General features: G+C 52.5%; 1 protein-coding gene across 1 annotated transcript; it reads left to right on the top strand.

Moving 5' to 3' along the window:
* Window positions 1-12,958: 12,958 nt before the first annotated feature.
* Window positions 12,959-27,221, top strand: DRP2 (dystrophin related protein 2). Its single transcript, XM_010568819.1, has 21 exons — window positions 12,959-13,020; window positions 13,846-14,002; window positions 15,166-15,286; window positions 15,796-16,064; window positions 16,567-16,713; window positions 17,229-17,307; window positions 18,507-18,567; window positions 18,971-19,032; window positions 19,311-19,385; window positions 21,411-21,612; window positions 21,818-21,903; window positions 22,639-22,796; window positions 22,935-23,101; window positions 23,418-23,529; window positions 23,925-24,061; window positions 24,351-24,416; window positions 25,202-25,267; window positions 25,565-25,708; window positions 26,382-26,619; window positions 26,762-26,882; window positions 27,043-27,221. Exons 1-21 carry the CDS (start codon window positions 12,974-12,976, stop codon window positions 27,177-27,179), a joined length of 2,652 nt encoding a protein of 883 aa, XP_010567121.1. The 5' UTR covers window positions 12,959-12,973; the 3' UTR covers window positions 27,180-27,221.
* Window positions 27,222-27,502: the final 281 nt, after the last annotated feature.

Here is a 27,502-nt window from a genome sequence, read left to right as displayed (position 1 = left end):
CGGGTGAGGCAACTTGCAGAGAAGAAAAGAAGGGTGTCAGGGGGGACACAGTGGGACCAAGAGAGGTGGCCAAGACCGTTTCCACAAGGGAGAGGCTGGGAACCAGTCAGTGATGCAGATTTCCAAGGCAAACAATAGTAGCCAGCATTCCAATTTCACCATGTTCGATTCTTTGCACGCTGAAGGCTTATTTACCCTGGCAGTGTTTTCACCTGAGCTGAAGGACTGCTCCGGCCAGGGTGTGTGGTGGCCTTCTAGCATCCTCCTGGGAGGATTAGACAGCAGGGCAAGGCAGGGACCAAATATTTCTTGAGTAGTAAGCCAGGATCAGACTCTAGTCCCAGCTCTGCCCTTTTAATTCACTACCTTACCAGTAGTGCCTTGCTCCTTTTATGTGTCTGCCCTCCCCTCCCCCAGCTTCTCCCCAATCCATTTCACTCATTCCTCCTCCTCCTCCTCTCTCAAGGCCTTATATTGCCACCACTGACCTTACCTTTGATGCGGGCAGCCCTTACCAGCTGCAGAACCACTCGCAGGAGGCATGGGACTTTTGCTGCTCCCCAGGGCTCTGCCTCCCTCTTCGTGCCAGACAGGGCAGCCTGAGCAGCCATTCACCAAGATTCAGTGCTGCTTTGCACAACAGATTACTACCGGTCGCCAGTCCAGTCTGTTCCCTTCAGTCTTCCCTCTGGCATGGCATCACCGGCGTAGAGCTCCACTGGTGGAATTGCCAGCATCATATTCATGGGGTCTCAGTGCTGAGATTGCTCCACACGCCTGTCACCGTACACGGGTAATTACTTCCACACTTTTAAATGCTGTGCTGTCTGTGGGAGAAACCAATGTTTGTTTGGGTTTTAGTTTTTAGCATTGAAAAAAAAAATCTCTAGTCAAATCTTTGTCAGTCTGTGTTTTACCTGTGCCCTAATCTGAGGTCCTTCACACCTTCTTTCCTGCTGCTCACCAGTGTCTCTGGAGCCATGAGAGTTCTTGCTTGATTATTGTCTTTAATGCCCTTTATTGCCTGACCATAGTACCCTACAGCAACACACTGTGCAAAGTCCCAGCTACAAGGCTCAGTCGTGCTGGGAGGGTTTCTGTTTTTCTGGCAGCCGTGTGTAGCCTGTGTGCCTGCTGTGGCTCTGGTGCCACCTCACATCCTCCCCTGCCAGATCCCCATGCTCAAAGCTGCTTTCTCTGCTGCTGCAGGAATTGGCCAGGCAGGGTCTGGTGACAAGAAGTGTGTGATGGCACTCCAGAAAGGGACCAGACTATAGATGGGCAATTTCAAACTATCTTGTTTTGCAGCACTGTGGCCAGGAACATGGGTGCCTGGAGTGCTGGGATGGGAAGGCGTTGGAGTGGTCACTGTGATGTGATGCTTCGTTAGTTGAAGAAACTAAAATGAGGACCATCTCTCTCTGGTTTAATACCTGAGATTGATCAATCCTACTTGCCAAAATTGGCCAGGACTGTAACCGTGAATGGGTTTGCTCAGGTTGGAGTGACTCTTTTCAAAACTAAACAAAGTGAGATGGGGAAGGGAATAAATGAATGGGTTCAGATGAAAGCCCTGAGTTTTGGAGACGTATGGTGAATTTCTGATTTTAATACTATTTTGAGAAATATATTCAGGGCTTCCACTTGAGGCTGGATGCCTATGATAAAAGCAGAAAAGAGGAATTGTAAGTCTCGTGAAACAAGACATACTGACAAGAAAGAATTCAGTCTTTAAAAAACGCTTCATTTTCACAGGTGTATAAAGATGAAACTGAGCTTTTCAGAATTGAGCCAAAATATATCCATCCCATTTTCCTTTGCTGTTTCCCTTAGCATAAGAATAAGGTTGCTCTGATACATCTCAAGAAAGGAGAGGAAATGTGACTTCATGTGGCACACAGCCTGCTTATAAAATGCGCGTCTTCAGAAGGCCAGAGAAGCCCGTGCATTGACTGGGAGTTTATTATAAAGACAAGCTTGTTGCGGGCAAGGCAGAATATTCAGTACAGAGAAATAGATATTAGTTTGACACTGAGAATGAGAAACAAAGCGTCAAGGAAGCAAAAAGTTAGCACAGCATTACCTTAGCTATCGCTGTGTGGTGGGTGTGCTCTTCCCACTATTGCTGATCAGTTATACCGTATGGCAAATGGGTGATGTGTTTTTCACAATGCAGCAAGACTCGTTTCCTGCCTCTAACAGCAGGGAAAGGAAAGCTCGGGTTCCTAGAGGAGAAAGACAAAGACAAGACTCAGGATTTTTAGTGGGTTTAAATAGGCTGGTTTCAGGGCTACAGGACATGACCAAGTCTATGAAGAATTGGGTTCAATTTTTATGGTTGGTGCAACCTTCTTTTGGTCATTAGGCAAGTGCGCCCTGCCAGGCCTGCACTGTCCCTTTTGGGAGGTTGGAGGATGTTTGCTGCTTCCCCTTGCTCCTTTTGTTTGTCAGATCTACCAGACAGCAACTTCTCTGTGTCCAGCACAGCAGGGCTGTCTGTTTACAGCTGGGTCCTCAGGGTGCTTGGGTAATTATTTGTAGTACTTGTCTAATCGAAGGAGGAGGAGAAGAGATGGGAAGAATTCCTAGGCAAAGTGAGTTTTGGAGAGAGCAGCTCAAAACCCAGCTGGGAGTCTGAAATGGCATGTGAAAGAAATTTAGATTTAAATCTTCCAAAATAAATTCCCATAAATTATTTTTAAGCAGAGAGATGAGCAGTCAGTTCTGCATGGCTGTGTTGTGGGCATGCACCCACACTCACCTGGTTAGCTGGGGACACCATCGTCCCAGTTCTCTGGTCCAAGACTAACTGCTGAAATTTTTCAGCTTGAGTTTTTGTGTGCATGTGTGTATTTTGCTTGGGAAAATGGAGAGCAAGTGAGCCAGCAGAAGAGATGCTGCTTCTTTATTAGGACCTGTGGCACCTATTTATCCATTGAACTAAAATTATATTTTTGTTATGAGCTCAAAGTCATTTAAGAATGCAGCTCATTAGATGCAAGAGTGCCCCACTTCACCCACCCTCAGTGAATATGGCATCTTCTGTGCCACTTGCTCACTACCAGATACAGCAAAAATTTTATGTTACTTCTTAAGGACAGCTGCTTAATTGAAGGACCCTTCATTCTAATTAATGAAGGGGACCTGGTACTTAGGTGGAAGTGCAGTGTGAAGCCCAGGTGCAGCTTTGGCATCTGTGTTTTTTACCCCTTGGATGATGGGGTTGTAAATGCCCAATCCTGTGGAAGATTGCTGATAGTCCTTTTCCCGTTTCCTTGTACACAGGAGCAAGTGAGAACCAGGAGACTGTTGGGGTGGTTTTTTTAAGGAGCATGTTTAGGTATCTATTCCTGGTTTGTGAAGAGATGGAGACTAAGGGCCCATACTCTAAGAGGGAGTTGTGTTGTTTGTACGCTTGGTCCCAGTGGGACAAAGACTCCTCTTTCTTCTCTCACCAAACCTTGACCTAGCGGGGTCTTGGGAAGTAGGTCTGCTGGCCCTCGATCTTAGGCTTAAACTATTTACTTACATGTGCAAAAAATAATTTTTGCTGGAACAGGATGTGCTATTGCGCTGTCAAGGGAGTCCTGCTGTCTGCCAGCTTGGGAATGCTCTCTTTGTTAGCATCTACATGGGAGCTGAACTTTGAAATATCTACAAGCCTCCCACCTTTCCCCTTAAAGGACACTGAGCATGCTGAGCTAAAATGTTATTACTTCTCTTGTACAGTAAGTTAAACAACAACAAAGTCATTAACATTTCCAGCAGCAGGGAATGTGTTTATATTTCCATTCCCCTCATGGGATAAAGGCTGAGCTGCCTTGCCTCAAAATGTTGCCATATTTTTTCCTTATTGGCCAAGATCTGAAGTGGAAAGTTTCAGTCCAGAAAGAACATTTTGGAGGAAATTAGCAATTCAAAGCATAAGCTTTTGTGATTGAGAGACCTCTTGACCTATATGCTGTATTTGCTGGTGTTATATGTGGTAGAGAGCCGGAAATTCAGCACCTGACATTGGACTCTAGCTTCCAGAGGAGGTCCCTAATCCTGGGGGTTACTTTTACCGATGCAGGTCAGCTGCAGTGTGAATTCCCTTGATGTTTAGGAGGGTTTGGATCTGGGTTTGTATCAGGAGGATTTTAAACAAATGCAGCAAAACAGCAGAAATACACTGTGCAGCATGTGCGCTGGTGGCAAGCTGTCATCTTACTGTTGGCTGGGACAGAGAAGAGATGCTACAGGAGATGGGGCATAGCCTGTGCACCTGCGCGCTGCCTCTCTGGCTAGCCAGCATTGCTGCTGCAACAGGTCTGTAAGTAGGAAGAGTGTAGAGATTGCTGAGCGGAGCAGTAAGTTGTGTGGTAGAGCTGAAGCAGAACTGATTGGGCAAAGACTATTCCAGCTGCCTTTGTCAGACTGCCTGGAAAGCAGTGTGGTGAGCCAGGCTCTCCAGCGCTGAATTCGTAACAGATACAGCTCATGTAGGAAGAGGAAAAAGGCAACTACTTTGTTTTGAATACACCCTAATGCCCAAGCATTCAGCTGTTGAAGTAACATCAAGGTTTTTGGCTTTCTTACTTTTCAGCTAGAGAATCATCATGGTCTCCAACTAGGCTAAAAAGTTGTGACTTGGTTACTAAAGTGTTTGGAAGCTGTAACACTGTGAAATATCTAATGCTTCATTTCTTAAGGTCTACTAAGGGCAGAGGCAAGTGTCAGATGCTTTTCACGTGGGAGGATGCAAAACAGCATCATGTAACAAGGTTGTACCTGATCTTTCTGAGGAAGGGTCTGATTACCTTTGGGCCTGGAGTGGTGCAGTGGGGGCCTCCAGCAAAGACCAGATGAGACACACCAGTGGGAAAGGTTTCACTCCTTGTGCTCTCCACTCTATGGGTGCAGTGTCCCAGTGCCTGCTCTGTGGTGACTAAGACTGCTTCTTGCAATGTCTTCCTGTGGAAATTCTCACCTGCTCCTGCTCACACAGGCCTTGATGTTTTTCCTTCTTGCACAGAAATGTGCCCAGAGGATCAATGTTGCTTTAAATCTGGTTGGACTGCCTGACCACATTGCTCCTTGAGTCCTCCAAAGGAGGATTTTTCAACTCCTTTTCAAGTAGAGGCTTGTAGTAGACTGCGGGGATGGTAGTTTTAGTTGCCAACACTTAAATCTTTTTTGATGGATGTTGTCCCTTGGCTATAGCATACTGGGTCCCCAACACCAACATAAAGCGGTGTGCAGAGGGTGAACACTGGTGTGGGAGAGGCAAGGTGGATTGCAGGCTAGTTCTTGACAGGTGTAGGCAGCAGGCAACAGACATTTAGCCAGGAAGCATCCACAAAACATCTACTCCACATGCTGCAGTGCCCAGACACAGTGCCGTACTGAAGCACTGAAGTAAAAGCTCAAGAGTCAGGAGCTATTTTGTGTGCCACGACAGAGGAGCAGAGCAGATCAAGAGCATTTCTCCTTGCCTGGTTCCTGTAATAGCAGGGAATTTGGCAAGGGATCATATGTAGCTGTTGGTTTGCTTGCAGTCGTGCCTCACAGTCTGGTTGTCTCTCTCTCCCACTGAATGTCCTCCTTTGTGCTGGCTGCCATGCAGCTGAGTTATTTCCATATTATCTTGGGTTCTGCATATCTGGGCGTGGTCTTTGCAATTGCAGAGTGGCAAAGAGCAGCTGAGCCATTGCCATCAAACCTGCAATAAAGTTTCTGTGTCAGTAAGATATTGCACAGGACATGCTTGAGGTAGTGTTTTTTGCTGGCACTTAGCTTTCCAGCTCAGTCTTGTTCTTTGAGTGCTGCCTCAGACAGGCTTTAGTTACCTTGTGCCATGGCTCTGTGTCCTGACAGACCTTGTCATCACTGAAGGAGTTCAGGAGCCCGGCCCTTAGGAGGTGAGGCAAGGGCTATTCTTACTTCCATAATGCTGGCAGACAGCATGGAGACCCACCATGTCCTACATGTCGATACCTATAGGACATGGTTTACCCATCTCTGTCTCCAGGACAGCACCTGTGCTGTGCATGAAGACTTATCCTTGAGGAAAATGCAGTAAGATCAGAGCTAGTGACCTTCCCAGTATTGCTCCCATTCAGTGGTGCTGGTGGGAGGAACAAATGACCAGGCTGTGCTGGGAGGACTGGGAACGGAGGGCCCCTGTGTGTGGTGTTGAAGGGCTGGCTGAACCTGCCTGGCCAGCACACATCACTGCAATTACATTGCACTGCGCCACAGAAAAACTGAGGCCTCAGGATGGCAGCTATGGCAGCTGCAATGAGATGTCACAGAACCTCATTGGCAAAAGCTATGGATTTCCCAGTCATGTGGTAGAGCTCAATGGCATTCCTCTGATGAAGGCTTTGAGGCAAAATAACTTCATGCCCTGAGAACTGTATCTCTGCTAGACTGGCCCTCATCTAGAGGTCATTTAGAGGATCAGGGACAGCTCAGACCCCAAATAGCATAAGCACTGGAGGAGTAGGACGTGGTGTTACCTGCTGTCAAAGATGGAAATCATCCACTGTACCCTTGGAGTTGCATGAGGTGAATTTGCCCCGCGAGGCTGTGGGGCTTTGAAGACCCTGGAATTTATAACTATTAATGTGTCCTGATGATCATGCCTGCACAGGGAAAGGAGCAGGGTGAGGGTGCTGCAATGCACAGTCTGTGATGTTCATTTGTGCAAATGGGCAGGAGGGGTAAAGGACAGGACCTTGGATTATCAGCATGTTGGAGAGCTCGGCACAGGCTGTTCTGCTGGAGAGAGAGAGAATTATGGCTGTAGAAATTACTAAGGGATTTAAAAAATCCTAACAGGATAAGCTGTTCTCTTAATGTGTGTAATGGAGGGGAGAGAGGCAGTGAAAGCCCAGGCAAGGGAGTGAGGGATGTGAAAACATGAGGGGTGGGCAGCGTGTACCAGGTCCTGGGGGCTTTCTCCTCACCAGGCTGTCCAGCATGATTGCTGGCTGTGCAGGATGTGCTGCCTGCTCCTGCCCTGCCAGGACCAAGCAGGAAGTTTCTCAGCTGGTCCAAGTGAGCTGGGTGTGAAAGAGTCAACAACCTTCTTCCAGCAGCATCGCTCTGTCTGTACCTTGGAAGCAGTCCCATCTCCGCTTGGACTTGGAGGTCTGGCTGCTGGAGCCAGGTGATAGTTTCCTTCTAAAAGTAGGAAAGCAATCACCAAGTTAGGTAGTAGGTTGGACAGGAGGCAGCACAGTCCCTCAGCACTGCCTCTTGACCCATCACAGGCAGTATTCAAGCAACACTTTTGATTTGCTCATCTGACCTCAGATGTGCTGAGTGTGGTCTGGGCAAAGCCCTGTGTAGTGTTCACAGCTTTTGTACATTAGGTCTCCATCCTGCTGTGAACATGTTTGTGCTCAGCTCCTTTCATGGCACTACCACCAGCCAAATGTAGAGTTGTGGGATTGTGCTTCAGTTCTAGAAATTTGCCAGATTCAAGTAAATATTACCTTGCACCTTGTTCTCTAGGCTTTATTTTCTGATGTCTTTCTGTAAAGCCAAGATGATTCTGGCAGTGGGATAAATCACTATTTTAGCTTATTCAGAGTACAAACAACAAAAAAACCAGCATTGTGACCAGAGGCTGCATTTCAGATCTATAGAATAGACAAGAGGCCGCTGCTAACTGGCTTTATAGGTCGTACAGTTTTAAAAACAGAATAAAAAAGGGAATTTTATAACTCAGAATGGGTAAAAACTCATGAAAAGGTAGCTGATAGTGTGAGATGCATGTATGGGGGACTGAGGCTTTAGGCAATTTTCCTTCTGAACATAAAAGAGAAAAAGAATGTTTGAAAATATTGTTGGTTATGGGGATATGTCTATTATGTCTAAACATAAGTGGACATGACAGTGAGATCCTCTCTCACCTCCTCCTTTAAACCCTGGGCATCTCCTGTAGTTCAATAAAGTCAACCCTTTTTAAAAATGCAACATAATCTGTGGGACTCACTAACACAGGATATCATTACAGCAAATTGTATAATTAGATGCAAAAAAGAGTTGGACATTTAGGTGAAAAAAGATTGCAACATTAGTACAAATATATTAAAACAAATGCATCCTTTTAGTCTTCAGCCTTCGTGAAGGAAGCACACTAGGCACCTGGGAAGGGGGTCAGCTCCGTGAGGAGGTGCAAACTGACCCAGGGATTCTCATGCTGCTTTTCAGGTGTTCGTGCCCAGAGTTGTCTCTGTCCCCATGAACATCGGTTCTGATGCAGCCCCTGGTGATGCAGGAATGGTCCTATGTCCTCCCACGATGTCCTGAGTGGCACATTACAGACCAGGCGCAGCACAGCAGCACTGCCCACCCACTGCCTCAGGTAAGAGCTGGGTCTGGGAGCTTTTCTCATGGCAGCTTTTTGCAGTGGTTGCAAACGTCTGTGGAGCAAACCAGGACCTCTGTTCCTGGTGGCAGGGAAAGCTGTTAGCTCCAGCCCCCCCATCGGCTTGCACTTAATGAGAATGTTAGCTCTCCTTGAGCGTTTTGGCTGCAAAGTGTTTTTGAAAGTAGAGCAAGAGTGACAACCTGCAGAGGTGGATTTCAAGCTTCCTTCAAAATAAAGAGCAAGAGACCACCATTAACAGCTTTTGTGTATTTGGTGGGTTTACTTTTTTCCTGGAAACTTGGAAGAACATCAGCTTTTGCTGAAAATGTAGGTTTCTAACCTTCCTGCTTGCAGAGAAGAGTTTGGAAATAAGCCCCTGGTGAATGCTGTAAGGCAGAGGAGGAGCCTGACCTCTTTCTAGTCTAGTTACCTTGAGGAACAGAAAGTGGATGCTGACGCTGTTGGTCTCCCTCCTCCTTCCTCCAGGGTCTCTGACTGGCAGGCCAGGGTCCTCACGAAAGCCAGGCAGAGAGGTGAAGGTCTCCAGGATTGCTGGGTAAATGGCAGGGCAGAGTGGAGGAGAACAGAAAGGTGTGATGGTGACTGTCTGCAAGGCTGCCTGCCTTGTGCTCTGCACTGAGCTGTCACAAGCTGGTTTAGCACCTTGTCCTGAGTCACCCAGGACAGCAAGGCTGGGGAAACGCTGCCTCAACTCTGCTAGAGTATGGTTTCCCCTTTGCTGCCTGTAGCTGTTGGCCCCAGGGTACCTCTTACCTGACAAGGGATGATGGACAATGCCGGTTTTCCTTGGGCACTGGCAGTGTTGCTCCCAGGACAAATGAGGTCCCTGGCTCTGCCTTCTCCTTCTTCATCATGCTTCAAACATGAAAAGCAAAGGCTGAGCCTGGGGCTCTCCCTGCTGTGGCTTGCCATCTGTCTGGACCCATCCTGCCCCAGAGAGCCAGGGTGTACAAGAGGAAGGCAGAGCTGTCTCTGGAATGGCTGCAGCATGCAAGGATGAGGCTTGCAGCTGGAGCAGGCTTTTGCTAGCTGAGTTAGGGCTTATTGGCCCTGGGGTGGCTGTTAGGTAGCTGCTACCAGGCCAGTGCATGGGGGGTTAATGAACAGCCCAGCAGATGAAGCAAGGAGGGAGAGGGATAGATGAGCAGGGAAGTGCCCTCCTGAGCTGCCTGAGCAGTCCAAGCCTCTATGAGGGGGTCAGAGTCCTGTGGGGTTTGCTGGGAGAGGGGAGGGGAGCTGGGGCAGGACACCCTGTGGGACCCACCACCACTGAGCTGCAAGACAGCGCACAGTGAGGGTGCAGACATTCTCAGCTCAGGTCATATCCACTACAGGTTTCCCCCATTCCCTGCCTGAGCCTGGCTTCCTTCTGTGTGGGCATCAGTGTGTTGGGTGCCATGCACCAGTTGGCTGCTAGCTCCTGCAATGTTAAATGACAGCCTGCCTCATTCAAAGGGTCTGCCATGCCCTCCTCCTCACAGGTGTAGGTGTTGCCACCTAGGAAACAGCCTTCCTCTCTTTTCCTTGCTTGTCCTGAAAGTTCTCTGCAGGCTGCAGACAACTCATCCTTAGTTGTGCCCTGGCCTTGCTGAAGCCCCCCTCCTTCAGTCTGGGAGCTGGTTCTGCATCTGTTGGGCCTGGGAGGTGGTGGGGAGAGGAGGCTGGCCGTGCTGGTTCTAGAGGGAGAGACGGCAGCAGTCAGATGTGCAGGCAGGGAAGGAGGGGAAGAGAGGGAGAGAGAGATACAGGGAGCTTTTCATTCCCTCCCTGTAGGTGGAGGAGAGCACGGAAACAATGCTGGGCAGCAGGACTGTGGGGGGCACAAGGAGCCAGCCCAGAGCCTTCTGGCAAAAACAAACTATTTGCACCCAGTCTAGGTGGGCAGGAACATCTGTGCTGGCACCCAGTGCTGGGCTGGGGCACATGGTGGGCACAAGGGCATCTTTGGCTTCTTGGGGGTTAGGTCTCAAGGACCTGACTATTTACATTCCAGGTAGCCAAAGCTTGCTGGGGCCATTCCCTGGGTAAATCTCTTCCCTGGCAAACACCCCTGTCTGCCCTGCACGCGCTCCATCATCTGAGGGCAAGGTGTCTGCTGGTCACCCCAGCCCAGCCCACCATCACCTTTGTCATGCCCTTGCAGAGGTGGATCTTCCCCAGTGCCCAGAGCAATCCCTCTGTGCACAGCCAGCTTCCCGCAAAGACCTTTCCCATGCCAGGGTGCCCTGCAGCACACAGATCTCTGTCCCCTTTGTGCTTTGCAGGCGGCCACGATGGCACCACTGGGGTTAAGGCAGGTTGGAGGCTGCTGGAATGCCACCGGACAAAGCTGAGATTGAGGCTGGCTGCGAGGCACAGCCGCCCCCCTCCAGATTCCTGGGGGGTCAGTTCTCAGGGCGGCCCGCTCTGGTAAGCACAGGGCACTTGCCTGCTTCCCTGCCGGGTGCCTGGTGGCACCCGGAGGGGTGGGAGGCGATGCCTGCTCCTCCGGCAAAGCTGAGCAGCCCTGCATTGGATCTGTGGCTAAGCACAGGTAGATGCGCTCGCCAGAGCTTGTGTGAGTGTTCTGTGCCTGAAAATAAAGCTGTTCAAGGGTGGAGGGGGAATGCAGATCCAGGCTGCTGCTGCTGAGGCTCTGGGGAAGGGATGCTTAGAGGGAAAGCACTGCTTTTACCCTCTGCTTGCTTGCAGGGGTTTTGTTCTAGGGGAGCAGATGCCCTGCTTGGCCACTGTCACTGGCTCATCTGCTGGGGATGGTCTGTGAGTTGCAGGCTTGGGGGGCTTTTAACTTCTTCAAACAAGGCTGGGAAGACTGTGTTGTCTGCTGAGCTGTGCTGCAGTTGCACCCAGGTAGAGCTGATCCCTTCCTTTGGTATCCTCTGGGTTAGAGGGGAGGGCTGGAGTGTTCCCTGGCCGCACTATGGGGCTAACCTACTTCAGTGTCATGAGGATGTTCACATGCAGAGTATTGAATTTTCTACATGCAAGCAGCAATTTTAGCTTGAGTGGTTTATTATTCATGGCCCCAAGATTCCTGTGAACTCTGTGGGTGATGGTTTTCTTTGTTTTCTTGATGCTCTTGGAGTGGCAGGATGGGGAGGCAGAGAACAGTCTAGTGTTAGATGTTTTTAGATGAAGCAAACTTAGCACCAGTCTCAGTGATCATTTGATTTCTCTCTGAGAACTGGGATGGAGGGGGTATTGTTTTAGCTGTGCGGCCAAATTCCTTGTCTGATGGTTTCCTCCTGCCTGTTGTTCTCCTTGGCTTGACTGGATCTGTCCCCTGGACACCTCCAGGAGCCCTTGGACAGGACAAGTAACACGTATCTCCACATTCCCTTTGGAAGAGCTGCTGCTTTCCCCCAGAGGTGGCTGCCCTTCTCTGGCAAAGTGGTGCCTGTTGTATGTGCTGTTTAGAAAGTGCTAATGCAGTTAATTATGCTTGATTAATCACCTGGGGATAATTATCATAAATGAGCTCTAATATCAAAGTAGCATTAGATCGAAATGGTGCCATTTCCAGAACAAAGCGCATCAACGTCTCACTTGTGGAAATGCAATGTGTCTGTGTATTTTGCACAACAAACTATTTTTCAGAGAGGAAATCCCCTCTCACTCACCGAGTCCTATGTGAGGTGCTTCTAGTCCTGCTGGTGTGTGTTACTGTCGCCAGCAAGTACAACGATGTCTTTGCTGCCATCACGAGCAGGAGCATGATACAGTGCTAAAAGTTCAGGAGAGGATTCCTTCCCCCAGCCACTGAGGATTTGTTGTCCAGGTATCAGCAGCCAGTTTTCCAGGCTGAGTGGCATGGTACAAAGTGTGCTTCCTTTGTGTGGCTGGGTTAGGATTTGCTGTCATCTGCTCCACGGCCTCACAGAGCATCCTTCCCACCACTGCTCATTCTGGAGAGGTGCAGAGGAGAAGCAGCATCTGTGGAGGAGAAGCGGCATCTCAGATTTGCTGTGCAGGCATGGAATACCCTTGTGCTTCTGTAGAGGAGCAGGTGGCAGCTCCCAGTACTGGGGATGGCGTGAAGGAGGTTGGCAGTTCCCCTTGTTCCCTAGGAATAACAGGACCCATGGTGCTCGCCTCTTCTTGAAGCACAGCAGCCCTGTATGGCGTGGAAATAAATCACTGTTAGCCCTGCAGGGACTGTGACACACAAGGGCCAGCTCTGATTTAATACCTAGCAGTGAGAAAAGTTCATTGCTGGATAACTGAGGAGCACAGAGATCCTTCAGAACAGGAGATACGCAGTAAGCCCTTCCTTCAACCTTTGCTCTTAGTGCTGCTGGAGCTGGCACTGCATCCTTCCTCCAGGCATGACCATGAGCTTCCCTGGAGCTGCTAACAGACCCCTCTGGAAGCCAGGCAGCCCCCTTGGGAGTTGAAAAGCCAGGCAGGGTCAACACGGGGAGCGGGGGGGTAGGTGTCCACAGGCAAGTGTCATAAGCACTAGGCAGTGACCTCTGGATGCAGCGTGGTTCTGTTTCTGCCCAGGTTGAAGCCTCACAGGATGGTGCAGGACCTTTGTGTGTAACCTCCCGGGCTCCAAGCAGTGGTGCCAGGCCCTGGGCCCCTCTGGAGATGAATCTTTGCTGGAACGAGATCAAAAAGAAATCCCACAGCCTTCGGTAAGAGTCCCTGCCTGGAGCAAGCTCCAGGGCTGGCTTGGCCTTCCAGCCTTGCCTGCAGCATGTGTTTGTCAGGAGGTTTTTGAACTTGTTTGCTTGATGAGCCGTATGAATCCACAGTGACCTTGGCTTGGTTTCCCCTCTTGTCCACAGACCTCTGAGTCTTTCTCCCTACACTGAAAAGCATCCCCTCCATTTCCACCCATCCTGTCCTCCTCTCCCCTCCCCTCCTTCGCACTTTCTGCTGCTTTCTCCATCCTCTGCTGCTGCTGTTTCTGCGGCTTGTCTCTTTTTGTCCCACGGCCTTGCTGCCACCTCCTCTGCGCTTGTGCCTTTGCTGGGAGCCCCCTCCACTGTGCAGGGGGAACATGCCTTCCAGACTGTCAGAGGTTGCAGCTCCACAGCCAGCATGACAGAGAGCTTAACTGGGGCGTGTTAATTGTCTCCTGCCTTAATGCAAGGCTCCTGGAAGCTGCCCAGTCATGTAAATGCTGAGGCAAGCCCTCTGTGCTACCCAGAGCACAGCCCTGACCCACAGGCAGATGCAAAGTGACTCTGTCCTCTGCTCTGGGCTCCAGGGTGATGAATAGTCTCAGAGTTTCCTCTCCCCAATGCCTCCATGCTTCACCTCACCTAGCAGTGCAGCATCTGTGCTGGCGGAGGGTCATGCATAGACCATGCTGAGGCATGCTGCCAGTCACTGGTGGGGTCCTGTGGGTGCCTGGGGTCACCACCCCAGCCATGGTGGTGCTGTGCCTTCTCTCCCCGGGGAACCTGCTCCTCTCCTGTCTGACCTCCATCCTGCTGTCCTCACTCTCCTGCCAGGGCTCGGCTGGAGGCCTTTTCTGACCACAGTGGGAAGCTGCAGGTGCCTCTCCAGGAGATAATAGACTGGCTCGGGCAGAAGGATGAGGAGCTCTCTGCACAGCTGCCCCTGAGGGGTGATGTCCTCCTGGTGCAGCAGGAAAAGGAGACGCACGCGGTATGTTCCTTCACACCTCCCCTGCAGCCGTTCACTGCTAAGATGAGCTGCAGGTGGGCAGCCCTGCCTGGGACCGCTGCCTCGTGTCACTGCCCATGCCCACAGCCTGTGAGTGTACCAGTCCTCGCCCACCTTCATCTCTGCTTCCTATGGAATGGCAGAGCCCCAGTCCCGTAGCAAATACCCATAGCACGCAACAGGTGGAGCCCATCTGGTTTTAGACAATAAATCTGCATTATGACCTCAAGTCATCTGCAGCTGCTGCAGCTGGTAGTGGGCCCCATCACTTCTCTCCTAGTTTCCTCCTTGTGTCCTACCTCTGCAACAGAGGGAATTGCCTCTTACTGGCCTTTGCTTTTGGGATCTCGGGCCCTGAGGAGGTAAGTTGGTCTAAAGGCAACCTGGTGGTCAGGACATGAGTGATTCCTGCAGTAGCATGTTATCATCATATCTGGAACTGGAGTAAACCCAGACAGATCAGTTTCCTGCTTCCTTGATCAGAGCATTTCATTCTTACTGCAAGTGGCTGTTGGGCTTTAGTTGTTTTTACCTTGAAAACAAAACTAAACTGCTGCTTACTGTTGCTATCCCTCATCCTCGCTGGAGCTAGCCACTTCCCCGGCGCACAAATAGCCAATCCAGCAGACAGAACCAGTGGGGGGCTGCAGTTGGAGAGGAGAAGAGGCCATCCTAAACCAGCCTGCCTCCGAGGTCCGCCCTGGCATATGTGCTGCTTTGGGGCATCCTGCTGTTCCTCTCCTTGCTCCTCTGGCAGCTGGACCTGTTGCTGAACAGCTGCTGGAAGGACTGCTTGCACGACCATGGTCTCGCTGCATGAGTGAGGAGCATCTCCAAGCAGTCCTGTGAAAGCATCATCAATAAACCAGTTCCTCTTGCACAGCCCTGGCTCAACACACCCTTTTGGGTTTGCTGTTCCACCTCCCCTCTCCAGCAAAGCTGCAGTCCAGACCTCTGCAGGAGCCACCTTCTTGCAGGTGGTCATTCCTTCCACGAACTGCAAAAATGTTTCTCTTTTAACTTCTCTCTGTGTCTCCAGTGAGGTTTGGGCCCTGGAGTGAATAAATCACCTCAGCCCTTGGTGAGAGGGCAGCAGGGGCACAATTCTCCAGCTCAGCCTGCTGTCTCATCTCTGTGTTTTCCAGGCTTTCATGGAAGAAGTGAAGTCTCGGGGACCATACATTTACTCTGTCCTGGAGTCGGCACAGGCTTTCCTTTCCCAGCATCCATTTGAGGAATTAGAAGAACCAACTTCAGAAAGCAAAGGTCTGTGGAGCTCCCCCTTCCTTGTTTTCCCATAGCACAGCAGAGGTCCTCCTGGGCTGAGCTGGAGATGGTTGGTGTGGCACAAAGCAGCACATCAGTGCTCTGCCTCGCACCATCATGCACCAGGCTGTTTCCAATCCTTTGCCCAAATGTCAGACCGGCACAGAGAGGTGCTTCTGTCCTGGGCAAAGGCAGAGGCTGCTGGCACAGCCCATGATGGGGTGCATCTTATGAGACAGTATCAAATGTGCTCTGGGTAGGTTTTTAAAGGGCAGCAGGACTTCTGCTTGTGAGGACAGACAGCAGACAGAGGTCTGTGGACAGGCTGGATACCTAGAGGAGTTGGTGCAGATAACCAGGTGTTATCACTTGGTTTCCCTCCCTCTTTCCAGTTTTCCCTAGATTTTTTTATCTCCCTTTTTCCTGCCCTCCCTCCCTCTCTTGCCCACTCTCCTCTGGGCTGGGATCTCATTTTTGCTCTCTGTTCCCTGTCTGCTTTGCCTTCACAGATGTCTCTCCCCGGCACCGGATCCAAAACATCAGCCGCTTTGTCTGGAAGCAGGCAAACGTGGCCAGTGAGCTGTGGGAGAAGCTCACGGCCCGGTGTGTGGACCAGCACCGCCACATTGAACGGACACTGGAGCAGCTGCTAGAGATTAAAGGGGCCATGGAGGAGCTCAGCACGACACTGGACCAGGCTGAAAGCGTGCGTGAAACCTGGGAACCCATTGGGGACCTCTTCATTGACTCCTTGCCAGAGCACATCCAGTCGACCAAGGTACTTCTGGCTCTGAGAAGGCTCCAGCCTTGGCCCCAGAGGTGATGAGATGCTGCTTCCCAGGAGGGCAATGCTGCTTCTCCTGACTGCTCAGTCCAATGCAGCCTCCTTACTTGGGGTCTCAGGGGCCAGTCCTCCTGCCAACAGCCCCCTAGCTTTGCGAGTGTGGATTTGGTCCGCAGTGTCCTGAGCAATTGGCTGTGCTGAGCGCCTTGTCATGGCACAGACCTTACATAGGTACAGTGGCTCAGCATAGATGAGCCATTGTCCACATCCCACTTCTCAGGAGATTTGAGTAATCTCCAGTCTGGCTGGTTTGTTTTCTTGTTTTTTTCTCCCCCTGCTAAAGTACACTGTGGGAAGGGCTAGTCAGCAGCATGTTGCCAGTCACTAGACCACCCTAGCTTGTAGCAGAGGAATCGGATCCAAGTCCTGACCACTCGCCTGCTTCTTTTCTTTCTTACCCTGCCCTGTGCCTGTTCCCCTGGGCATGGGACTCCAGCTGTTCAAAGAGGAGCTCTCCCCCATGAAGGATGGGGTGAAAGTGGTCAATGATCTTGCGCACCAGCTTGCCATCTCAGATGTCCACCTGTCCATGGAGAACTCCCGTACCCTGGAGCAGATCAACACGCGCTGGAAGCAGCTGCAGGTGGGAAGGACCAAGCACTGCAAATAAGTTACAGGCAGGAGGATGCTGGGGAAGGGCTGTCACTGCTGAGCTTCAAGGACGATAAAGTAAGGCTTGGCATAGCAGGGATGGTATAGCTGGTGTTCCTGGAGGAGGAGAGCATCAGTTCAGTGTGAGGAAAGTGGCTGGTAAATCTGTAGAGGTCTTGAGCAGGAAAAGGCAATGGGAGGAACAAAGGATGCTGTCTTGAGAAGAATCAGGATCTGATGGAGGGGTCAGTACCAGCTGTGGTTTTATTGATGTCTGTGAAAATATGGATACAGGTGAGCTGGAGATGTGGCCTGTGCTGCCTCAGACTGTGGGAGGAGGTGTAGAGGGCTGAGTGGACTGGGGAATGCAAATACCAAGGCAGATGAAGAAGGAAGAGGACCTGCGTGCTGGGGCATGTCTGAGTCCACGCATAAGCCTTCCTGAATGGGGCTTCAATCTGAAATGCCTGATGGGCTGCCATTGAATTCTTCTGTCCCTTTCTCCAGGCCTCCATAAACGAACGCCTGAAGCAGCTCCAAGACGCCCACCGGGACTTCGGACCAGGCTCCCAGCACTTCCTCTCCTGTACGTGAGAGGTTCCTCCTGGCTTCCTGCCGTGAGGCTGCCTCTGCAGAGGGCTTAGCATGGGCTATGGCACAGGAGAATTGGGTGCAGGGTACTGTTGCCGGGCCCAGAGCCATACACACAGCTAGGAAAGGGCCCAGGCCAGTGCCTGGTGCACAGAAACCAGAGCAGAAGGCATCTCCCAAAGTCAGCGTTGTGCTACCTCACCTTGTGGGACCAAGGGTGGGACATGAGTGTGGTTCCCCTTCAGAGCGCAGAGCTGTGACACTCGCAGCAGCAGCTCCCAGGTGACGCTGGTAGTGTGCCAGCCTCAGAGACTGGGTGGGCAAGACAACAGATGGCAGAAAAAGGCAGCCCCCCATACCCCATGTTAGTCATTCGGAGGCCAAAAATGTGCACGTTAAGGAGGCTTTTGTTCACGTGGTGAGGCAGAGGGATGCTGTTCCTACAAAGCTGAGCTGCTGCTGGCTGGTGGCTCTCAGTCCTGCAAAGGATGGGCAGCCGGTTGTGCTCCAGAGTCTGGGGTCCATCCTTGGAAATGCTGAGCCCAGCAGTGGGGTTTGTTGGCCTGTGTTTCTCTGCAGACCATGTCCTCCTATCTGAAAGGAAGAGCGACTTTTCCAGTTGCGGGAATTGATAAGCTGCCTGTGACAAGGGAAAATAGCTGAGGATCATAAAAGGGCTTTCATCCTCTAGATAACAAACATAGGGTGGCCGGCAACTGGCATGGGATGCGTCCTCATCTTCCCTAGATGCTGCAGCTGACACACAGAGCATGAGTAATGGAAACAGCAGATGCTGTGGGTGCCCAAGCCTGGCCATAACGGGCAGTGCTCTGTGTGTGTCCAAATCCCAGCTGCTATGAGTCCTGCCCGCTGGTAACCACAGCGTTTCCTTGGGCATCATCAAAGCGTCATGAAGCATCTCTTCCTGAGTTCTGAGCTCAGCCAGATTCAGTGCCCCCGTCTCAAGAGAGGCAAGATGCCTCTGACAAGACCAGCAGTCTTGCGTCTTATAGGCAGCATTAACTTGCCCGCTTCAACACCCCCAGCTGGTGATTTGGGAAGGTACAGCCTCTTCAGAGGCTGCTGGCCTCTGACCGACCTGCTGGCACAGTCCCACTGGGCTCTCATCAGAAACAGAATCAACGTAAAGGAGCATTTGGTGTTGATCCGACATCTGTGTCTCTCTCCTTGCAGCCTCTGTCCAGGTCCCCTGGGAGCGAGCCATTTCCCCCAACAAAGTGCCATACTACATCAAGTGAGTGTGCTCCCAACTGCAGCCCGTGGTCTTCTCTGGCCCAGTGGGAATAGGAATTAGGGACCAATTAGGAGTGGGGGGCAGTGAGCAGACTGGCCTAAGCACTGACCTCCAGCAAAGCATGTGACCCCCAACCTGGCAAAGCCACTCTTTTCCTGCCTGCTGAGATGCCCCATATGAGGGGGGACACTGGCTGGAAGGAGGGGGGCCTGGCAGCAAGTGGTTCTGTGGGCATCCTCCACGCTGCTGTGGCTGGGGAGTGTGCTCACTGCGGTGCAGCAGCCCCAGTGTCTGCAGGCACTGGGGGACTTGCTTCCAGGGCTGGCCAGGTCCTTTTTTAATCTCTCATGGCAGCTGCTTAATTCCCAGTTTGACTCTTGGTTTCCTTCTATTTTCCTTCCAGTCACCAGGCCCAGACGACATGCTGGGACCACCCAAAGATGACGGAGTTGTACCAGACACTGGGTAAGGAGGCTGCCACAAAGCCATTCGAATAGCATCCGCCTTTTCGCAGTTTGGGGTGCTATGTGAGATCCCCCCAGCCCGCCTGCTCCCCTCTGTGGCACAGGGCCCCCCCAAAGCAATGGGGTGCAACCACCTGCCAGGCTCTGCCCCTCCTCCTACTGCACACACTCTGCTTCTGCTGGTGGGGCTGGAGTCTGGGAACTGCAGCTGCTGCTTCCTGCCCTGGAGATAAGGATGTCGAGCTGTGGTTTTATTCTTCTTTTCCTGTGTTATTGCAGCGGATTTGAATAACATCAAGTTCTCAGCATATCGGACGGCTATGAAGCTACGACGGGTGCAAAAAGCCCTGCGATGTGAGTGCAGGAAGTATTTCCCTCCTGCTGAGTCTCCCTTGATAAAGGCATTAAACTAACACAAGCTTTTATCAGCACATCAAAGGCAGGAGCCCACCAGGGGACAGGTAGCTGAGGCGAGAAGCACTAGGAAGATGAGTTGTGGCTGGAAAGCTGAGCAAATCCACCAGCAAGGTGTCTGTGTCAGCTTCTTTGCAGGCATAGGGTGGAAATGCCTCAAGGGCAGGTGTTAGTCAATGAGATTTGAGAACAAAGAGGTCCATCTCAGAGTTACAAAGTTGTGGGATCAGGCAGAGGCTCACCCAGTACCTCCAAAGGAGCCCAGAGAAGCCATGGATGTAACCAAGAGTAGAAACCAGCCTTGCTGGCAGGGGCAGAGAGGGCTCCACTACTTAAAGAGGAGGAAGGGAGCCAATAAACCTGACTTCTGCACTGTTGGTAAAACTCCAGTTGAAACGAGGATTAATAGCGAGGTGGATATGATGCGACAGGAGTTAAACACTATGCGTGGGTCTCTGAGAGGAAGCTGCTCCTCGGGAGCTGCTGAGGAGTTTCCAAGGGAATTGGTGAGCAGGTGGATGGGAATCTGATAGATGCAGCATCCTTGGCTGCTGGAGAGCTTTTGGTAAGGCCTCTCACCTAAGGCTCTGTCAAAATGAAACAGCAGCAGGATGAAGGAAAACCCCTCATGAATTAATCATTCCCAATGGGGAGGAGACACAGCCAGGCAGCAGTGGGGTCCCAGGCAGACCTGTGCTCCTTGACATCTTGTGAAAGGCCTGGAAGAAGGTTGAGTGAGGGTGAGAGGAAGTTTGGTACTCAAGGGAGTTGAACCCTGGTGGCGGAGTAGTTTCATGATGCTGTGGTGACCAGGCTGCCCCATACCTGGGGATATTCAGGGCTGATGTAGTGCAAATGGGGGAAAGCAGCAGTTAGCTTTTGCCACCCTGCAAAGTTGCCATGCAGCAGTGGCTGGAGAAACACCAGATATGGTGGGGAAAAGGGCAGAGAGCAAAGAAGAGCCCTTCCATGTGCTGCTTGTGCATCTTTGCCCATCTCTTGCATCTCACATGCTGTGCTGGTGCCTTCTTCCCAACCCAGAAATGACGTGGAAGAACATGAATAAGTGCTTCTTGCTCAAGACATACTTGAGAAGGGCAAAGAGGCTGCCAAGGCAGCTTCCCCGTGATGAGAGGTTTGGTGGAATGAGTGGCCATGTAGGAAAGAGGCAGTGTGCAACATGCCAGAGCCATATGCAGTCATGGGCAGTATGGACACAAGGGTGAGCAGGAGCGATACTGGTGTATGAAGTGGGGTGCCCCAGTGCAACTGTCAGCAGCTTTGACAGGAGAAGGGAGGAGTTTTCCACAGAGTGAAGTTACAATGTGGAAATGGCACGTGATCCCCCAGGCACTGAAAACATAAATAGTCTCAGAAATTGAAAGATTTTCAGGAAAGTAAGATTGTTGGCTGCTAAACATGATAGCACATACAACCTGTGGCCATAGAAATCTGAAAGCAGGGTAGCCAGGGCAGCTTGTACTGTCCTAGCCCCATTTTAGGTTTGTGCCCTGACACCCGCAGCCAGTCAGAGCTGGAGACAGGACTGCTCCACCTCTGGGCAGCTGTTCATATGGTCTGTGTGGCTCTGTGGCCCCTCACCTCCCCACACCAGCCCCACAGGGACCCAGCATGTGGGAGGCTGGCTCTGGGCACCTGTGGCTCTGCACAGTGCCTTTCATGGGTAGCATTTTTGTGGCCATGGTTGGCCACAGCAACAGGGAAAGAAGGCCACACAGAATGGTGGTCCAAGTTGACTATAGGTGGAGATGTGGCTATTTTGGGAGGGGTTTATGGATGGGAGAGCAATTCTGGGAGCTGTGCCCATCCTGCCAGCATCTTCCCCACCGCAGTGGGGCTGAGACTGCCCCAGGGCAGGGCAGGACTGTGTCTCCCTCCTCTTGGTTTTCACCTCTCCTGTTTTCCTCTGTGCCTCTGATCCCTCCACCTGTGCTTTCTGTGCAGTGGACATGGTAACCCTGGCCACGGCCTTGGAAATCTTCAATGAGCATGACCTGCAGCCCAGTGACCGGGCGATGGACGTGGTGGAGGTCATCCACTGCCTGACTGCCCTCTACGAGAGGCTGGAGGAGGAGCGGGGCATCCTGGTGAATGTGCCACTCTGTGTGGATATGAGCCTCAACTGGCTGCTGAATGTCTTTGACAGGTACCACTCCCTCGGCATTCCCCTGAGCTGTGGAGCTGCCATGCTTGGAAGGAAACCTCCATGTTACTCTTCCAGCTGGCAGTGCTGCAAAAAGGCCCTGGCCACTAGCGAGGGGGCTGCCTGGTGCAGGCTTGCCTTGCTGACCCCCCTGCATAAAAAAACCCTCCAAAACATTTGCAAACCTGTGCAATATCTTGCTTTGCAGTGGCCGCAGTGGGAAGATGAGGGCTCTCTCCTTCAAGACGGGCATTGCATGTCTGTGTGGAACAGAGGTCAAGGAGAAGTTTCAGTGTGAGTGCCCCGTCTCCATACCCCAGGGCCTGGTGTGGAGTAACCTGGGGAAAGCAGAACTGTTTCCTGGCTTAGCCTTCTTTGCCCAGGAAGAGCAGAGAAACAGCTTTCCTGCAGTGACTAATCTGCTTGCATCACCACCTCTCCCTTCCTCCCTCCCTCCCCAGGCCTACGCTGCCTAAATTAGGAGGCATTTTTGCAGACTGACTAGTGCTGCGGTGATCTTGCTTGCATGGCACTATAAGGAACAGTGCAGAGAAGGCAAACAGGCAACAGTTATCCAGTGATTCCCAGAAGGAAAAAAACCCGGGGGTGCATGGCTGGGAAGTAGGTTTCAGCCAAATTAAAGGAAGCCCCTTTCCTCACTGCATTTTAACCATGGTACTCTCTGCCATGGGATACTGTGGAGAAGTTAGCATAAGAAACATCAAGGGGTTAAATAGAGGGATTGGGCAGATTCATAGAGGACAAGCCAGCTGTGGCTGTTAAAGAAGTGATGTATGTAACCTGTCTCAAGAAGACTCTAAACTCATGGTTATTGGGAGCTGGAAGGATACTGGTGAAGGTTATTTAATCATAGCTCAGTTTTTCCTTCTGATTTGAGCTCCCTGCTGGAGACAGGCAATGGGGCCTCTGGTCTGATCCACACACTGCTGCCCCGTGCCTGTGTCCTGCCCAGTGTATCAGGGCATCAGCCGTGTCTCTAATGGGGCTATGTGTCCGTCCTGCCGGCAGATCTCTTCAGCCAAGTGGCGAACACCGGGGGACTGTGTGACCAGCGGCACCTTGGCGTCCTGCTCCACGAGGCCATCCAGGTCCCACGCCAGCTGGGGGAAGTGGCGGCATTTGGGGGCAGCAACGTGGAGCCCAGCATCCGTAGCTGCTTCCGCTTTGTAAGTAGGGTGCCATGGCCCGTGCCGCCCCCTCTGCAGCAGCCATGCTGGGGAGAGTCTCTCGGAGGTGGCAAGGAGCTTGCACACCATCACAGCTGGGTCCCAGCTCTAAGTAGCCCCTTCCTCTCCCCTCCCCAGAGCAATGGGAAGCCTGCCATCGAGGCATCCCAGTTCCTGGAGTGGGCCAACCTGGAGCCACAGTCCATGGTGTGGCTGGCCGTGCTGCACCGGGTGACCATAGCTGAGCAGGTGAAGCACCAGACCAAGTGCTCCGTCTGCCGGCAGTGCCCCATCAAGGGCTTCAGGTAGGGGTTGTGATATGGGACCTTGGCCCCCAATGGAAGTACATGGTGTCCTGCAGGAGGGAGCTGAATTTGCTCTGTGCTGTTGGGGGAACCTAGAGCTCTGCAGCAGCAGTGTTTCAGGCAGGCCAGACCAGGTGCCAGCAGAGGGGAAGGAGCAGGATGCTTTTCTGGGGACTTATCCATCAGCACTGTGGGTTCAGTGGGGTGTGAGAGCAACACAGACCACCTCTGTCCCCTGCTGAGCTCTTCTTGGGCTCCAAAATGATGTGGTTTTGCTGACTCTTGCTGCTTCTCTGTGGCCTCTTGATCTCTCCAGGTATCGGAGCCTGAAGCAGTTCAATGTGGATATCTGCCAGACTTGCTTCCTCACTGGGCGGGCCAGCAAGGGCAACAAGCTGCACTACCCCATCATGGAGTACTACACCCCGGTATGGAGCTGGGCTGCGCTGGGAGGGTCTTGGCTCAGAGCAGTTCCCCATCAACGGCAGCAGCCGTGCGATGTTTAGGCTGGTGCAGCTCCAGAAGTGGATCTCTTGTGTGTTTTTATTTCCCTCTGCATGCTGGAGGTTGCCTGTATCCCTGCTATTCTGGGGCTCGTGGTGAGCAGGATGCATGGCACCCACCAATGCCCAGTTTGGCTTGTGCAAGGCCCCGTGACAGGCTGACAGAGCTGCCGTGTGCCCTTCCTGCTTCCTCAGCTGTGTCTGCCTCTTCCTCTGTGGAGTTCGTGCCCAGCCTGAAGGGACTTCTTTCCTGTGGATGCTGACATGTGGTCCCCCACTTTTCATTAAGCAGCCTCTTGGTAATGTTTGTGTCTCTGCAGACTACATCCAGTGAGAACATGAGAGACTTTGCCACAACACTGAAGAACAAATTTCGGTCCAAGCAGTATTTCAGCAAGCACCCGCAGAGAGGTTACCTGCCCGTCCAGTCCGTACTTGAGGCTGACTTCTCTGAGACGTGAGTTGTCTGTGCCCTGGGCTGTGTCTTTCAACCCTGCCTGATACGTGGGCTCCATGGATGGAAGCAGCATCTTAGCTGCAAGACAGGGCTCCCCTGGGAGGGCTGGAGGGGGCACTTGCTCTGGGGGTGATACGGCACCTAGTTCTTGGAGAAGCAGAGATTTCAGTCTCCCTCTCCAGCCTGTCCCTGGCTCTTCTCAGCCCACATGAGACCAGGGCAGCCTCTCCAAGCCCTAACTTTGAGCGAGAACTGCCAAGCCTTTCCGACCAGTGTACGTCTCTTCCAGACCAGCCTCCTCCCCGATGTTACCACATGCTGACACCCACTCCCGGATCGAGCACTTTGCCAGCAGGTATCACCACTGGGCACTCCTGTCACGCCAGGGCACGGAGCATGACTCCAATGGGTGTGGAGGGGTTTCGGGGCAGACGCGTGGCGAGCTCTTGCTGCCCGCAGCCCCCTCCACGCTTCCCAGCATGCTGCCTGGCAGGCAGAGGCTGGCTGTGGTGGCTCAGGCTGCAGTGCTGTTGGGAAGAGGCCTGCACCACTTTTCTCCTGCCTGGGACATGGCTAATGCCATGCAAATTGGCAGCAAATGCCATGCATTTGACAGCAGGTGTCTTGGTGATGAAGCAGCCTCCATGTACCCTCCTGCTCTTCTCAGTATGAGCTGCTGGTTGGATTCTCACCAGGCAGATCCCTCAATGTCTTGCTCTGCCTGTGCGCTCACCAGTGCTGCTTGCACACTTCCCATGGCTGCTGCCTTGTTGTTTGTAATGCCTCTGCTCTCACCATGGGTTCAGGCAGAGTGGGGACCCAAGGAGCACAGGGAGCCTGTAGCTCAGGCCCTAGGCTGGAGCTGGCATGCTTTCAGCCCTTTGCTTATGTGAAAGGAGGCTGAGCGAGCTGCATGGCAGCAGACCTTTATTCCAGAGACTGTCACCCGAGAGCAGCAGTGTCTTTTGTTTTCTAAAAAGGCAAAACTCTCTAGAGCCTGTAAAGGGGGGCAGATTGGTGCAGGCCTGCTGGGAGACCCTGCCAGAGAGGGGTCTTGCAGAGGCTGCCATAAGTAGCGTGCATCAAGCAGACATTCAGGGTGTCTCTGACCATATCTCAACCTGTTTCTCTTTCTTCCAGGCTTGCAGAGATGGAAAGCCAGAACTGTTCCTTCTTCAATGACAGCCTGTCCCCTGACGATAGCCTGTGAGTTCTGCCTCCTTTCCCTCCTCCTCACCTCCTGCCAAGTCAGGGCTCCTGTGGCTCCATCCCTGTCTAGCCAGGGCACAGAAATGCTTTCCTTCCCAGCTCCTTTGAGTCTGAGGCTCCTGGGCACCCCCAGCTACCCAGTGTTGCTGAGCCACTTCTGAGCTCTAGACCTGGAGCAGCCAGAATGAGCTTCCATATGAAACCATCTCCCTCCAGGCTGTCCTTCCCCAAGGGCACACAAATCTCATGAGACTGATGTTTCTCACTAAGGTGTTTCTCCACCTGCTGCAACAGGGACGAGGACCAGTACCTGCTGCGCCATTCCAGCCCCATCACCGACAGAGAGCCTGGGGGCAGCCAGCAGGTTCCAGGAAGCCTCAGCATGGATGACAAAGGAGAGCTGGAGCGAATCCTCGCCCACTTAGAGGATGAAAACAGGTAGGGGCACGGGCAACTCTGAAAGTGGGGTTTATAGCCTAAGGTGAAAGGGCTGGAGAAGCCTGGCAGAGCTCAGAGTGGAGCCAGGGGATAACTGCTGGGGCTGGAGCTGGGGATCAGAGGAGCTGAGTGGGCTGGTTTGGAAGGTGTCTAGGCTGAGCCCTAAAATGTTTATGGGACCACTCAGTGAGGGTGTGCTCTTCAAGGAACGGAGAAGACTCTGTTCCCCAAAATGTTCCTGCCTCCATCCCCAGAACCTGTTCCCCTCCTGAACCCCAAAATAGTTGAAGTGCACGCAGGGCACTGCTGTCTCTCTTGTCCCTGAGACCCTTGCAAACAGTTGTGGTACTGCTCTGGACCACATGAGGTGAGGCTCTAGGCAGGGTGGATTGGCTCAGGAGGAGGTGATCCTTTCCCTGCCCTTGTTTTCAGCCTCTTAGAAAGCAGTTGCATGTCTTTTTGTAAACTGCCTGAGGGGTAGAGCTGCAGGCAGGCCACCCTGTGGTGCAGGGACAAAGTCCAGGAGTGTGCTGGTCCGCAAGCTTCACATCTGGCAAAGCCTCCAGGATTGTTTTGTCTCTGAGTCATGGGCCATCCCCAGTGTGCAGCTGTTGGGTGTTTCCAGCAGGCTTTAGAAAGGAGAGCAGTGATGCTGACCTAGGCTATCTTGCAGGGTACTCCAGGGAGAGCTGAGACGTTTGAAATGGCAGCATGATGAGGCAGTGGAGTCTCCAACCTTGGCTACAGGCTCCCCCGAATCAGTGCAAGACCCACATAACGATGAGCTCCTAGCAGAAGCACGAATCCTCCGGCAGCACAAGAGCCGCCTGGAGACCCGCATGCAGATTCTGGAGGACCACAACAAGCAGCTGGAGTCCCAGCTGCACCGGCTGAGGGAGCTGCTGCTGCAGGTACTGTCAGAGCAAGGATCCAGGGAAGCCCATCCTTGGGGTGGCCTTTGCCATAACAGAGTTGGGGCAGTGGCGAAAGGGATGATCAGAAGTGGGGGAGGACAAGGACAGAGGATGGTGACAACCCCCCTTCTCTCTCCAGCCTCCAGCAGAGTCAGATGGCAACAGTTCAGCAGCCTCTTCCTTGGCTTCCTCTCCGCATCAGTCTGAAGGCAGTCAGGCAAAGGAGAAAGAGCACAACACCCCTGACACGGAAGCTGCAGGTGAGGACTGGGGTTGGGCTGAGCACTCAGCCCCGCTCCCTTGGTTCAATGCTGCAGGAAGCTGCCTGCACCTTGCCATCCTGCAGAGATGCTGGCTGGTGAGGTGGATGCCCAGAGAGCCTGCTCACCACCACCCCATCTGCCCTCTTTCCTGCTGCAGATGATGTGGAAGCCAAAACCCAGGAAGTCAGCGTGTGCCTGGAAGACATCATGGAGAAGCTGCGGAACGCCTTCCCCAACTCTCGAGGTACTCGAGTGAAATCCCCCTCTCTGGCCTCTTACTGCTCCCTCAGATGAGGTTTTCCCCACAGAGCCCTGCCCCAATCCCAGCTTCCCTGCGACAGCCGATCCCCTGCAGCACCTACAGCCAAGAGCTATGCTGCCACGGTGCTGCTGGGACTGGTGTGTGGCCTGGGCGCAGAGAGGATGAGGAGAAGGTTTCACACCTGCAAGGAGAGGTGATCAGAGCTGCCAAGAGTATGGACCAACTAGATCCCCTCAGACGAGCTGCAAGGCAGCCTCCTGCCCTGCTTGGGACCCCACACCTCAGGGGGCTCCCCACTGCGAAGATGGACAGACCTGCCAGCATTGAGTTTGCAGCGATCACCTTGAGCGACCTC

Source organism: Haliaeetus leucocephalus, unplaced genomic scaffold, assembly GCF_000737465.1.
Source record: "Haliaeetus leucocephalus isolate CR32 unplaced genomic scaffold, Haliaeetus_leucocephalus-4.0 Scaffold258, whole genome shotgun sequence".
NCBI lineage: Eukaryota > Metazoa > Chordata > Aves > Accipitriformes > Accipitridae > Haliaeetus > Haliaeetus leucocephalus.
The sequence above is the reverse complement of the archived record's forward strand: the minus strand, read 5'-3'. Positions and strand labels throughout refer to the sequence as shown.

Bases quoted from the DNA above. Each gene is read 5' to 3' on its own strand.
- DRP2 (XM_010568819.1), top strand. From the start codon at position 12,974: ATGAATCTTTGCTGGAACGAGATCAAAAAGAAATCCCACAGCCTTCG. The intron at 21,613-21,817 runs GTACCACTCCCT...CTTGCTTTGCAG, and splicing joins CTGCTGAATGTCTTTGACAG to TGGCCGCAGTGGGAAGATGA. The intron at 21,904-22,638 runs GTGAGTGCCCCG...TCCTGCCGGCAG, and splicing joins GGTCAAGGAGAAGTTTCAGT to ATCTCTTCAGCCAAGTGGCG.